This window comes from Mauremys reevesii, linkage group 16, assembly GCF_016161935.1.
Source record: "Mauremys reevesii isolate NIE-2019 linkage group 16, ASM1616193v1, whole genome shotgun sequence".
NCBI classification, from domain to species: Eukaryota; Metazoa; Chordata; order Testudines; family Geoemydidae; genus Mauremys; species Mauremys reevesii.
Window position 1 is genome coordinate 6,991,168 of NC_052638.1, and position 12,593 is coordinate 7,003,760.

Here is a 12,593-nt window from a genome sequence, read left to right on the forward strand (position 1 = left end):
GTCTCTCTGGTTGCTCTGGCAACATTGGGGCACAAGGGCGGCCAGGAGCTTGCCAAAGTCATGAGGTGACAGGGCCAAGCCCACACCACCCCTCGCCTAGCGTCTGACTCGGAGCCAAGTCGACTGACTGGCCTGTTTGATCTGATCCTGGGTCAAAACCAGCCTCCTTTGCCTCAGCCCTGAATTGCCGGCGTTGTTTCCCTCCGAAAAAGCACACGGGCGCTAGTACAAAACGGGGGGAGGTTTATTGCAGAGCCAGGTTACAGAGCAGGGAGGCCTTTGGCTGTGACTCCACCAAGAAGGCAGGCGTCTGAGGACTGGACTGGGACCGATGGGGCCTGGGGCTGCTGGAGGAGCCTGAGGGGGGGTGGTTAAACACATGCAGGCCAGTTCTCCAGGGAAGGCGCGCAGGATGATATTAATGCTGACGAGTGAAGTGCCCTGAGGAGAAGGGGCTGCGGTAACGCTGGTGACTGATGTGCCTAGAGGGGAGGCGGTGTCGTTAATCTTAGGGCAGGTCTACATTTAAAAGTTGCACTGGTACAGCTGTCTTGTATGCCACCCCGCGAGGGGCAGTAGCTCTGTTGATGGGAGACGCCCTTCCACTGACAGCGCTGCTCTGCGCTGGGGGTGAGGTTGGCGTCGCTGGGTGAGGGGGGGATTTTTTTACACCCCAGAGTGACATAGTTATACCAATCTAATTTCCTAGTGTAGACCTGGCCTGAGCTGAAGGGACATAGGGTTGGAAAAGGCGCATCTGTCACTAGCAGGAGGGAAATTGGCATCTGTAGTGAGTAGAAGACCTCACTGGCGGAAGAGATACAGGCAGGCACCCGGTGGCATGAGTAAGGGAAGGCCTCATTGTAGCGAGTGGGAGGAATGTGGCGGCCTTGTGAGGGGTACGGAGAAGAAGGGCCGGTTGGCGCTAGCAGGAGGGGCGTGGTGCCCCGGGGGCGCACTGGGAGAAGGTTTCGTTAGCGCTAGCAGGAGGGGCGTGGTGCCTCCGGGGCGCACAGGGGAGAAGGTCTCGTTAGCACTAGCAGGGGGGGCGTGGTGCCCGGGGGCGCACAGGGGAGAAGGTCTCGTTAGCGCTAGCGGGAGGGACGTGGTGCCCGGGGGCGCACAGGGGAGAAGGTCTCATTAGCACTAGCAGGAGGGACGTGGTGCCCCGGGGGGCGCACAGGGGAGAAGGTCTCGTTAGCGCTAGCAGGAGGGACGTGGTTCCCTGGGGTTGCATGGGGAGAAGGTCTCGTTAGCACTAGCGGGAGGGACGTGGTGCCCGGGGGCGCACAGGGGAGAAGGTCTCGTTAGCACTAGCAGGAGGGACATGGTGCCCGGGGGCGCACAGGGGAGAAGGTCTCGTTAGCGCTAGCGGGAGGGACGTGGTGCCCGGGGGCGCACAAGGGAGAAGGTCTCGTTAGCGCTAGCAGGAGGGGCGTGGTGCCCGGGGGCGCACGGGGAGAAGGTTTCGTTAGCGCTAGCAGGAGGGGCGTGGTGCCCCGGGGGCGCACGGGGAGAAGGTCTGGTTGGCGCTAGCAGGAGGGGCGTGGTGCCCGGGGGGGCGCACGAGGAGAACGTCTCGTTAGCACTAGCAGGAGGGGCGTGGTGCCTCCGGGGCGCACAGGGGAGAAGGTCTCATTAGCGCTAGCAGGAGGGACGTGGTGCCCGGGGGCGCACGGGGAGAAGGTCTGGTTGGTGCTAGCAGGAGGGGCGAGGTTCCCGGGGGCGCACGGGGAGAAGGTTTTGTTAGCACTAGCAGGGGGGACGTGGTGCCCTGGGGGCGCACGAGGAGAAGGTCTCGTTAGCACTATCAGGAGGGGTGTGGTGCCCAGGGGCGCACAGGGGAGAAGGTCTGGTTGGCGCTAGCGGGAGGGGCGTGGTGCCCTGGGGCGCACGGGGGAGAAGGTCTGGTTAGCGCTAGCGGGAGGGGCGTGGTGCCCCGGGGGCGCACGGGGAGAAGGTCTGGTTGGCATTAGCAGGAGGGGTGTGGTGCCCGGGGGCACACGGGGAGAAGGTCTGGTTGGCGCTAGCAGGAGGGGTGTGGTGCCCTGGGGGCGCACGGGGAGAAGGTCTGGTTGGCGCTTGCAGGAGGGGTGTGGTGCCCTGGGGGCGCACGGGGAGAAGGTTTCGTTAGCGCTAGCAGGAGGGACACGGCTCACAACACATCTGGAGTTGATGTAATGTTGGGAGCAAAGTGCAAGGCCAGGTCCGTTTCTAATCACATCAGCCCTTGGTGACAGGAGGCCTATCAGCCATGGCTCCGTGGCTAGGAGCTGGGCCCAGCACGGTCTCAGGAGGCCTGTGCCATTCAGGCCAGTTCCCAAGGCTGATGTGATTGAAGGCCTAGAGGCTGTGGGGTGCCTGGGCCTGGGAGGGTCGGTGGCACTTCCAGTTCTCCTTATTTCTTCACTTTTGCGTCGTAGGTGCCGGCATTCTTGTAGGCCCCCACGTAGCCGCTGGTGTCTACAATGTTCTCCCGCCCGCTCTTCCCTTTGCCCTTGCCACTCTCATCGAAGCGCTCCTTGTGCGAGCCCGTGTACTTGGTGGTGTCCGTCAGCCTGTCCACCGCCCCGCCGGTCGCGGCTTTCTGTCAGCAAGAAAACGGGGCAGGGCAGTCAAACACAGAGGAGCAATTATAGCTCTTCCCAGGCCCCTCCGTCCCCACGTGCCCTTCCCAGGCCCCTCCGTCCCCCGCATGCCCTTCCCAGGCCCCATCGTCCCCCACGTGCCCTTCCCAGGCCCCACCATCCCCCGCGTGCCCTTCCCAGGCCCCACCATCCCCCGCGTGCCCTTCCCAGGCCCCTCCGTCCCCCACGTGCTCGTCCCAGGCCCCTCCGTCCCCACGTGCCCTTCCCAGGCCCCTCCGTCCCCCGCGTGCCCTTCCCAGGCCCCACCATCCCCCACGTGCCCTTCCCAGGCCCCTCCGTCCCGCGTGCCCTTCCCAGGCCCCTCCGTCCCCCGCGTGCCCTTCCCAGGCCCCACCGTCCCCCACGTGCACTTCCCAGGCCCCACCGTCCCCCACGTGCCCTTCCCAGGCCCCTCCGTCCCCCACGTGCTCGTCCCAGGCCCCACCATCCCCTGCGTGTCCTTCCCAGGCCCCTCCGTCCCCCACGTGCTCATCCCAGGCCCCTCCGTCCCCACGTGCCCTTCCCAGGTCCGACCATCCCCCACGTGCCCTTCCCAGGCCCCTCCGTCCCGCGTGTCCTTCCCAGGCCCCTCCGTCCCCGCGTGCCCTTCCCAGGCCCCTCCGTCCCCATGTGCCCTTCCCAGGCCCCTCCATTCCCCACGTGCCCTTCCCAGACCCCTCTGTCCCCCACGTGCCCTTCCCAGGCCCCTCCATTCCCCGCGTGCCCTTCCCAGGCCCCTCTGTCCCCCACGTGCTCGTCCCACACCGCTCCATCCCCATATGCCCATCCCAGACCCCTCCATCCCCCACGTGCCCTTCCCAGGCCACTTTGTCCCCCCAGTCCATCCCAGGCCCTGCCCTGTCAGTCCCCCACAGCCCATGACACTGGCCCACTCCCCCACCCTGTCCCTCATTGCTCCAGACACCTCCATTCCCCATGCACTCTCCGGACCCCATGCTGTCCCCACTGCTCAGGGCCCGGCCCTGTATTCTCTCCCTTAAGTTGTCACAGCCCTCCCAGATCCCTGCCTCTTCCAGGACACACTGCTTTGCTATGTGACATTTGGGGGGCTCCCACTGGCAGACAGACCCCCACCAGCTTTGCCAGGCTCCCCACCCCACCCTCCTGCTCCACGTGTCCGAGAAGAGCAATCACTCACAGTGACGCCTACGTTGGTCGGTTCCTTCCCTGCCACCAGCTGGCAGATGGATTCGTACGCTTCCTCCTTGCTCTTGCCCTTAAACCTCTTTGGGGCCAGCTCCTCTAGGGCCTTTTTGAATTCCTCGTAACCAATGACTCTGGCTGTCTTCCCTCTGCAAGACACAAGGGCTGGGGAGTGACCTAGTGCAAACACTTCACTAGCATGGCAGCTGCCGGGGCTGCACTTGCAAATGGCACTTGTATTCCCAGCTATGGCAGGGAGACCCAGGTGACCAGCCCTGCTACCCAGACAGCTGGTCTTTGAGGGAAAAGAGGAACGTTTGATGAACCAGTTACTGAAATAGTTGACATGTGAACTGCTTCTGTTACACAGGGATCCCACCTCCAGAAAGGCAGCCACAGCTGAGCAGAACCTGGCAGCTGTTCTACAGAACAGAAGAGAAGAATCTTAGCTCTGGCTGAGACTGCAGGAGACACAAGAACTGACACACAAACAGATACAGGAAGTTCTTGTTCATTGACCATCAATCCTTAGGGTCAAGGCCTTGTCCTCAGCCACCAGCAGCAGAGTGCGACCTCATCCAGCACTGGGTCAATGTGGATGTGGAGGGGCTATTGTGAGGCACTGCAGTCCAAGATGTGCCTGCAGGAGCCGGTCCCTGGCAGGCATTAACCCCTTTGCTGGTGAGGGCCGTGTCACTGGACAAGCTCTTGTTTCCAGGCAGATGACCAGGGGAAAACATCCCTGTTCCATCTACCCATCCCCAACCCTTGCTCCACTGAGCCAGCAGCAGTGCAGCCTGGTAACATTTAGGGTTAAATACTTTATAAGACTGAAAATCTCCTTTGTGATGAGATGGGCAGAATCCTGTCCCCAGGGAACGGCGGGACAGTATGGAGGGAGGGTAGGGGAGAGGGACTTACTCATCACGTGAGATTTCATGGGGGTCTGCAGGGGGCCAGAGGCTACGAGAACGGCACTGTAGCCTGGGGGTTGGGGCCTGCAGCTAGGGGGGCAGAGACTCGCGTTGAAGCCCTGCTCAAGTGACTGTTACACAAAGTGGTACAAGAGTCAACAGGAGCTCAGTGGCTAGGGCACGCCCCAGGGAGGCGCAGGAGCTCCGGGCTCAAGTCTTCACACCATAACAGGCAGAGAGGGAACTTGAAGCCCGTGTCCCACAGCCTAGGGGAGTGCTGCAGCCTCTGGACTACTGCTTATAGGAGGGGCACTGGCTTGATTTTTTGCAAGAAAGGACGGAGTGACCTGGTTTGGTGCCTAACTTCAGGAGAAGGTTCATGGCTGTGAATCCTGAGCAGCCCACAATTACGGTCCTAATGCCCTGAAGCAGCCGGGGTTTAGTTCCTACCCCTCTCCTCAGCATTTCCCGCTGTCTAGCTTAGGCAGCTCCCTGCTGAGCATATGGGCTTTTGTGGATCCCAGCTTTAAGCACCTAAGGCCTTGTCTACACTAGACAATTAAGTCAGCATGACTACATGGCACAGGGGTGTGAAAAAGCCATACCCCCGAGTGGCATGGTTAAACCAGCCTAGTCTCTTTGGAGCCAGCACTAGGTTGACAGAAGAATTCTTCAGTGTAGACACTATCTATGCAGATGGGAGGGATTCTCCCATGGTATGTAATCCACCTCCTCAAGAGGCGATACCTCAAGATGTCGATGGAAGAATTCTTCCGTCACTTTAGCTACCGCCACTCAAGGAGGGGGATTTCATACGACGGGAGAATACCCATCTGCTCAGGCTCTACCACAGTGCAGGTACAGTGGCACGGCCGTACTGCTGGAGCATTTTAAGCATAGACAAGCCCTAACTCTCCCCGTCCCTGCACGCCTACCTCAGAGCTGTCACAGTGCGAATTCCCCTTTGCGGATAGAGCCCAGGGCATCTCTGGCATCATCTTTACATAGTAACCCGTATCGAAGGCCCACACACTCCATGGACAGCCCCTCCCAAACTCCGCTGCACGGGTTGTGGGTTTGGCAGACTCTACGGTGAATTCCGGGTGTTCTGCAGCAGCCTCAGATCTATTCAAATCGAGGTTCCTACAGAATCCGACGTGCCGATGAATAATCCCGCAGCCCAGCAGCCCCCGCCTTCTTTATAGTCTCAAGTTGTTGCCCCAAACTTCCAGGTGTCGGGATGCCACAGATTTCTTAATGGTGAGTGAGTAACTGCCCCAGAGACGTTGTCAGGGCGAAGCTGGGACTTTTGGCTCTGGGAAGGTGCGAGGGGCAGTTTGGGTGTGTGGGATAAACATGCGAGCTGACTGGTTCTGCTCAAATGATCAGCAATGCAATCATTCACGTGTATATTGAAATGGCCAGTTTAGGTTACGGGGTTAACAGCCCGTTGGGTTAAATGGGGCCGTTTATCCCTCTTGGAGCCAATGTTTCAGGTGTTTGTGAGATTCAGGCAGGTGTCACTGCACCGTTACACTCGGGTCACATAGTCAACAATGAAGGCTAGACACGCGTGTGTATCTATATGAAAGCTGAGCAGCCATGAAACAATGTGCTGCAAATATCCATGAGTAAGATGTGAGGCCGGTATCTGGTGGACAAAAACTCTGTCCTGGATGCCAGGCTCCTCTAAGCTCCACGCAGAGTCTGACAGGGCTGGAGGGGGCTGAAATGAATGACCTGGGAGTGTGCCCAGGGGTGACGCAGCAGGCAGCACACAGAGCTGAGTGGCCTGGCGGTGCCGGCCCTGCTAAGCTCCAGGAGCCAGCCGCTGATGTAGAGCAGGCTGTAGGGAAGGGAGGGAAGCAAGGGAACCACTTACTTCACTTTGGAGAAGACGATGTCCACATCTGTGCCAGTGACCCCTTTGCCGTCCATTACTTTACACTCCTTGCACAGTTTGGCCCAGTTTTTCCCAGTCATTTCTTGCCCTGTAGCTTTGGTGTCTCCATAGATTGCAAACTTCCGGAAGCTCTCTTCCAGCGCTGCCACGTCAGTGCTTCCAGCCATGCTGACCTTTGCTAGTCAGAGGAGAAATGGATCCAGTTACTACACGGTCTCCAGCAATCCCACCAGATACTGTGCACCCCTGCACGCTGCAACACCCCTTATACCGCAGCCTCCCACAAAAGCCTGGCCCCTTCACGACTAAGCCACACTGGCAGACGTGGAAGGGGGAGCCGAGGACTAGGATAGCAGCGGGAGCTGATGATCAGGCCCGAGGGCATTTGCAGAGCTCTGTGTGTGGGGGTCCCAGGGCTAGAATAGCAGAGGGACTGGGGAGCATTGACGGAGCTGTGTATGGGCCCCAAGGCTGGCACTGTGGGTCAGGACAGAGGGGCATTGGCAGTGCTGTAGTGGGAGTGGTGGCCCAGTGTAGTGAGACTGTGTTACAGTGCTACACTGCTTCTTTTCCCCCTCCTTCATCAGACTGCGCTGCCCTGGCTGATCAGCATGTCTTGTCAATATCAGGTTATCCTCTCCCTTTGGCACAGTCGCCTCCATGCCTGACTCCTGTGGCTATTAATCCCCTTGGAAAGCCATCACCAAGAGACTTTTTCACAACTAAACTGGTTGCGCTAAAGAGACGTGTTCTCCCTGATCAGCATCTCTGAAGCCAGCACATCAGTGCCCTGAGCAGGGGAGGAACAACTGCCGGGCACTCCACAGCGGCACATCCGCCACTTAGCAGTTAACATCAGTCCCTCCCCTTCGCTTTTCACAGAGCCTGTGGCCAGCCACCTCAAACCCCCTGGCCACTCTGAGTCTCACAGGCCTCTCCCACCTGCTAAATTAGGGTGACCAGATGTCCCGATTTTATAGGGACAGTCCCAATATTTGGGGCTTTTTTTAATATGGGCTCCTACTACCCCCCACCCCATCCCAGTTTTTCACACTTGCTCTCCGGTCACCCTGTTCTAAATGTGCATTAGCAAAGCACAGGTCAGCATCTTCATGCCCTCCCGTTACCTCCATAGGGGCAGGCACTGGGCAGGGCTGGGCGCTGGTAGTGCGCTGGCACCAGAGTGATTGTCTCTGGCAGGGCCGCTCAGCTCTGCCCATGGCATGCCCTCCGTGCTGGGAATCCCGCTGGCACTGCACAGGGAACAGAGGCGGTGTGTGGGAACAGAGCAAGTGCCTGTGGGAAACGGGGGTTGGGGTGGGCCACAGTACATCAGAATGGCCACAGCTGGGCAAGGTACTTCAGGGCCTGCAGGTCTGTCATTGAGCGCCAGGGCCAAGCCTTTCACCCAGCCTGGGACACCGTTCAGGGGCCTGGTTTCCAGACGGGGGGGGCAGCACCGTCTGAACCTCGGGACCCTTTAAGCTGTCGCCAGCTGGGGAGCCAGCGACACTGGTCAGTTCTGAAATGCCTTAACCCAGCAAGCTCCCAGCTCCACGCCACCCACCCCTGCTCTCTTCCAGGTCCCTGGACACACCCAGCCCCAGGGCAGAGTCACCCGGCCTTGGCTGGGCTCAGGGGATTGCCTAGCCCCGGGCCCTAGTTACAGTCTGACATTAAACAAAAACAGGCGTGTGGGCCTGTCTGCTGGCGTGGCCAGAGTTTGCGTTGCCTGGCGACCGTTGCTAGGGAGGGCTGTTGCTGCGGGAGGCATGGCGGGGCTGGACTATTCGCATATGCACTGAGTCCAGACCGAGCCAGAGCCACTGGGTGGGTGAGGTCATAGCTGGTATTGGGCCAACTTCTGTTGTTGAGAGAACAAGCTTGGGAGCCACACCGAGCTCATCTTCAGGTCTGGGAAAGGTCCTGCCGGCGTCCCAGCTATTAAAGCTGTTACATCACACATCTTGTCGCTCAAATAGCTGGGGACCGGCAGATACAGCTACACTGCACGGCAGCCAGCCAGCCAGACGGGCCTCAGTTCCCTTACAACGCTGCTCGAACCAGGGCTCCAGGCGGCCTCATGTCTTCTCACCCCCTGGCAGCACCAAGGCCCCCATCGGGGCAGCTGCCCTGAGGCTGGCAATGGGGGAATTGCAGGGGAAAAACCCTAGGCTGGCACATAAAGACACTCACAGCCTCACAGAGACACACACGCACCCAGAGACACACTGACGAGCTGGCAGCCATGCCCAAGATCCGGGGCAGGGCCTTGTGGCCACACTCAGGAGTTGTGGTAGTCCCCATCTTGTCTATTTTCAGGCGCCTGGCAGATCTGGGGCCACTCTTGCCAGTGCACAGGGAAGGAGTTCAGAGCGTCTGGCCTTCCCAATGGGAATCCACTCGGGCCTGCTGCAGCAGAAACAGCTGCAGGCCATTAATCAGTGTGTGTGTAACCTGCCAGCAGAGCAGCATGTTGCAGCCAAAGGGAGCTGTGTTCCCACAGTGGCTGGGCCCAGAGACGGCTCTTGGCACTGATTCTCTCTCTCCCAGGAAGTGGGCCTATCAAACGTGTCCCTCTCCTTGGCTCAGGAAACTTTGGTCTTGCTGAACTGAGTTGATGGCCACAGTTTGGCTAATGGACACATTCTCCCCACCCAGCCCCACTGCAGTGCAGCTTCCTGCAAGCCGGGGACCAGCTCACCAGCCTGCAGCACACTGCAGGGCAGCTATTCCAACCCCCCTGTCTTCTGCAGAGCACCATGGGCACTCCCGTCTGTGCTGAGCAGACTAGCCCCTGCATGCTCAGGTCTAGCCTGGAAGCGACACACAGCACCTGGGAAGAGATGATCTTCCGGGCCAGGATTGGGCCCTGTTTTACCAGGGATCGTGACCTGATATTTCACACCTGACACACCACGAAGCCACCCCTTCGGCTCTGCCTTCTCTTTCACTATCACAATTAGCCCTGAGCTAGCCAGAACCGACAGGGCCCCAGAGACTGCCCATGCCAACATCCCTGCCAGAAGGAGTCCTGTCCCAGGGACAGGACAGTGTGGGAGAGGGGGGGGTCAGATGGGTGGCAGGGGGCAATGTGAGTTCTGCTGCTACCAGGCTGTATCCGCTGTTGGTGGCGAGGTCCTTGCTGCCCAGGCCAGTCACGCCAGCACTCGGGTCAGTACCATCTACAGCTAATCTGACCGTCCCCCTTTCCAGGCTGTGAGCGCATAGGCAGCGTGGGTCTGCAGGCTAGCAGGGGGCATAGAGATTGCATGGAGGGGAAGGTGGGAAGAGAAGGAAGCTGCCAGCAGGACACAAACCTACAAGTTATTTCTGTCTCCCGAGCACTGCCGTCACCCTGTGACAATACTGAGCAGCGTGGGACACAGTGCCACGCCCAGAGAAAGGCACCATGCAGGGTCCCGCCCTCTCCAGGGAGCACTCAGTGAATTCACAGAGGCATAAGGGGGGGCAGGCCCCAGAACAGCACAGGCCACCGTGCCCCGGAGCAGGTCTTTGTGTGCAGGAAGCCTGCTAGTGGCTTGGGTGCAGTACTGGGATAGGAGACTTGGGTCCTGTTCCTGGCTCTGCCTTTGTCCTGCTGAGTGATCCTGGCCCATCTCTGGTCTCAGTTTCCCCAGCTGTGAAAGGGAGGTTGGGTACGTCCCTTCTTTTGTAAAGTGCTTTGGGCCCTAGGGATGAAAAGCGCTAAGTATCATTGCTGCGGTTTGCACAGGGCACACGTGCGGGCGGGAGCGTCCGTGTGTGTGCAGGGGTGAGTCCATGGAGGGGTGCACACAAGTGCAGTGTTTGGGGGGGGACGTGTGTAAGGGCTGAGGGGAATGTGCAGGTGGATGCAGGGTGCGGGTGTGGTCAGGGGCGATGCATAGGGGAGGGGTGTGCTGCAGTTTGCCTGTTGTGGGCATTTCCTCTTTCTGGTCCCATGCATGGTGCATGGTTTGTGCCATGTGAGGCACTGAAGGCAGCACCGATGCTGCGGGAGGTGCCGATGGGGGAGCCCCCCATCTGCAAAGCTGTTCGGGGGGAGCAGCCAGCCAGCCTGCTCTGCAGGGCGTGTCCCTCCTTTTCACCCAAGTGAGCTGGCTTCTGAGCTGAGTCCCTGGAAGCGGCACACCCAGCCCGCTGCAGATGAGCTCCAACCCTGCTCCCTTCATCCCTGTGCATCAGCCCAGTGCTTCCCCACAGGCATAGTCCCCCGGGCATGCAGGCCAGCTCGCTTCCCTGCTCTGCGCCCCCAGATGGGGGGAATCAGCCACCATTCAGTGATGCCAATCCAGGCAGCCAGTGCACTGAGCAAGACCCCCCGTGTTGCCAGCCAGCCCACACCCCCCCTCCTTCTCCTCCTGCAGAAGCAGCCCATCAGGCTGCTGCTTTGCTGACTTACCGCCTGAAGTGCCTCTGGTGAGCTGTGGCAGGCTACCCGGAGAAGCCCTGCTCCCTCCTGGTCTCCAGACTGCAGTGCTGCTTGGAGGCTGCAGCGCTATTATCTGCTGTTTATTCCGGTAGCCATAGAGACAGCCTGCTAAACAGCCAGGGCGCGGAACTAATGCAGGAGGGTGACCAAGGTCACGGCGAAGAGCTACGCTCCCTCCCGCCCGCCTGGGGCAGGAAAGGGTCCTCTGCCCTTTCACGCCTCCATCAGGCCTGCTGGAGCAGAGCCCGGTGGTCCATTTGTGTAATCACTGCTGCTGGGAAGGGGCCGGGCTTGCAGGGCTGGGAGGGAGGAATCGATCGCGGCTCTGGCTTTGCTTGTTCCCGGTGAGGGATGGTGGGAGGGAAGGCAGGGGCCAGGTGTCAGGGACAGGCTCCTCCTTCCTTAGCAGCCTGGCTGGATCGGAACCCAAGTGCAGCTGCCCCTCTGCCTGGAAGGGGGTGTCGGAGCAGCCCTGCAGGCCCGTCCCTCGCAGCTGGTACCCGGGCAGAAGGGTTATCCCCGTAGGGCCGGGGTGGCCAGGCTGCAGCGTGTGAGCTCTCCTACAGTTAAAGGGCAGCTCGCAGCACTCCCCCTGCCCCTCTGCCTACCAGACTGCTAAGGGGGGAGGCTCGGGGCCTCTGCCCTCCGGCGTTGGTGGGGCTCGGGGCTTCTGCCAGAGACAACTGATGCCTGCAGAGAGCGGGGGGGGGGGCACAATTTAAAGGTTTGCCCCCGAACAGCTTGAGTCACGCCCCCCCCTTACCCTCAGTGGCCCCTCCCTGCAGCTCCCAGCTGTTTGCCGCTGCCTCTCCCCACAGCTGCAGCTCCCAGCTTGCCACCCTCAGCAGCTGCTGTGGAGGGAGGGGACCTGGTGGCACCATGTGACCGAGTGGGGCCAGCAAACCCTGGCAAAAATCAGGGTGGGGGGGCACATGACCCCCCCCACACACATATACACGTTGCCTCTGGCTTCTGCCCAGCAAGGGCCACCCCGGTATAGGGCAGCGCAGCTCTGGGAGGGAGTCTAGTGGAGTCTAGTCCAGGCATCAGCACAGTGGGATTATTAAGTATGTTCCCTGCGCAAAGCCCTTGTTACTGGGGCTAATGCACAAGCTGGAGCAAGCCCAGCACAGCTCTCCCCTCCAGGCGCACCCAGCAGATGGACAAAACCTGGAAATGGAGGAGCACATCGGCTGGGGCCATTCTACAGAGCACTGATCACAACCCAACGGCACTGCCAGTGCAAACGGCTCAGCGCAGGTAGTGAGGATGGGACACGGGGCTGGATACAGTGCGTGTGGCCCTGGGGTGCCCAGGGGCTGGAGACAAAGTGTGGGGGGGGACAAGGTACGGAGCAGCTATTCATACGGGGGCGGGAGCTGGGTACATGGTGCCTTTGAGTGCAAGGGAACAGGGGCACATGGCGGTTGTTATACAGGTGTGCTGAGCGATAGGACGTCTGTCTGCTCAATGCATATTGGTAATGGCGGGGCTGGAGGAAGTGGTGGGCATGCCCAGAGGCTGGGAACACGGTATGTCAGGCTGCCAAG

The 12,593-nt window shown here is 60.2% G+C and overlaps 1 protein-coding gene across 2 annotated transcripts; it reads right to left on the bottom strand.

The window, feature by feature from the left end:
- Window positions 1–226: 226 nt before the first annotated feature.
- Window positions 227–11,331, bottom strand: TPPP3 (tubulin polymerization promoting protein family member 3). 2 transcript variants are annotated; one of them, XM_039502558.1, is made up of 4 exons: window positions 11,014–11,331; window positions 6,588–6,781; window positions 3,787–3,940; window positions 227–2,587 (listed from the first exon to the last, which is right to left on the bottom strand). In XM_039502558.1, the coding sequence occupies exons 2-4, from the start codon at window positions 6,773–6,775 to the stop codon at window positions 2,399–2,401; spliced, it is 531 nt and encodes a 176-aa protein (XP_039358492.1). In that variant the 5' UTR covers window positions 6,776–6,781; window positions 11,014–11,331; the 3' UTR covers window positions 227–2,398. The 2 variants fall into 2 exon arrangements, with proteins under 2 accessions (XP_039358492.1, XP_039358491.1); XM_039502557.1 differs by having other exon boundaries at window positions 6,588–6,786; window positions 11,014–11,322.
- Window positions 11,332–12,593: the final 1,262 nt, after the last annotated feature.

What these genes read in the sequence shown, in the direction of transcription:
- TPPP3 (XM_039502558.1), bottom strand. Translation starts at nt 6,775, where the DNA reads ATGGCTGGAAGCACTGACGTGGCAGCGCTGGAAGAGAGCTTCCGGAAG. An exon ending in ATCGTCTTCTCCAAAGTGAA is followed by an intron (nt 3,941 to 6,587) that starts GTAAGTGGTTCC and finishes TGTGTCTTGCAG; the next exon opens with AGGGAAGACAGCCAGAGTCA. An exon ending in CGACCAACGTAGGCGTCACT is followed by an intron (nt 2,588 to 3,786) that starts GTGAGTGATTGC and finishes TCTTGCTGACAG; the next exon opens with AAAGCCGCGACCGGCGGGGC.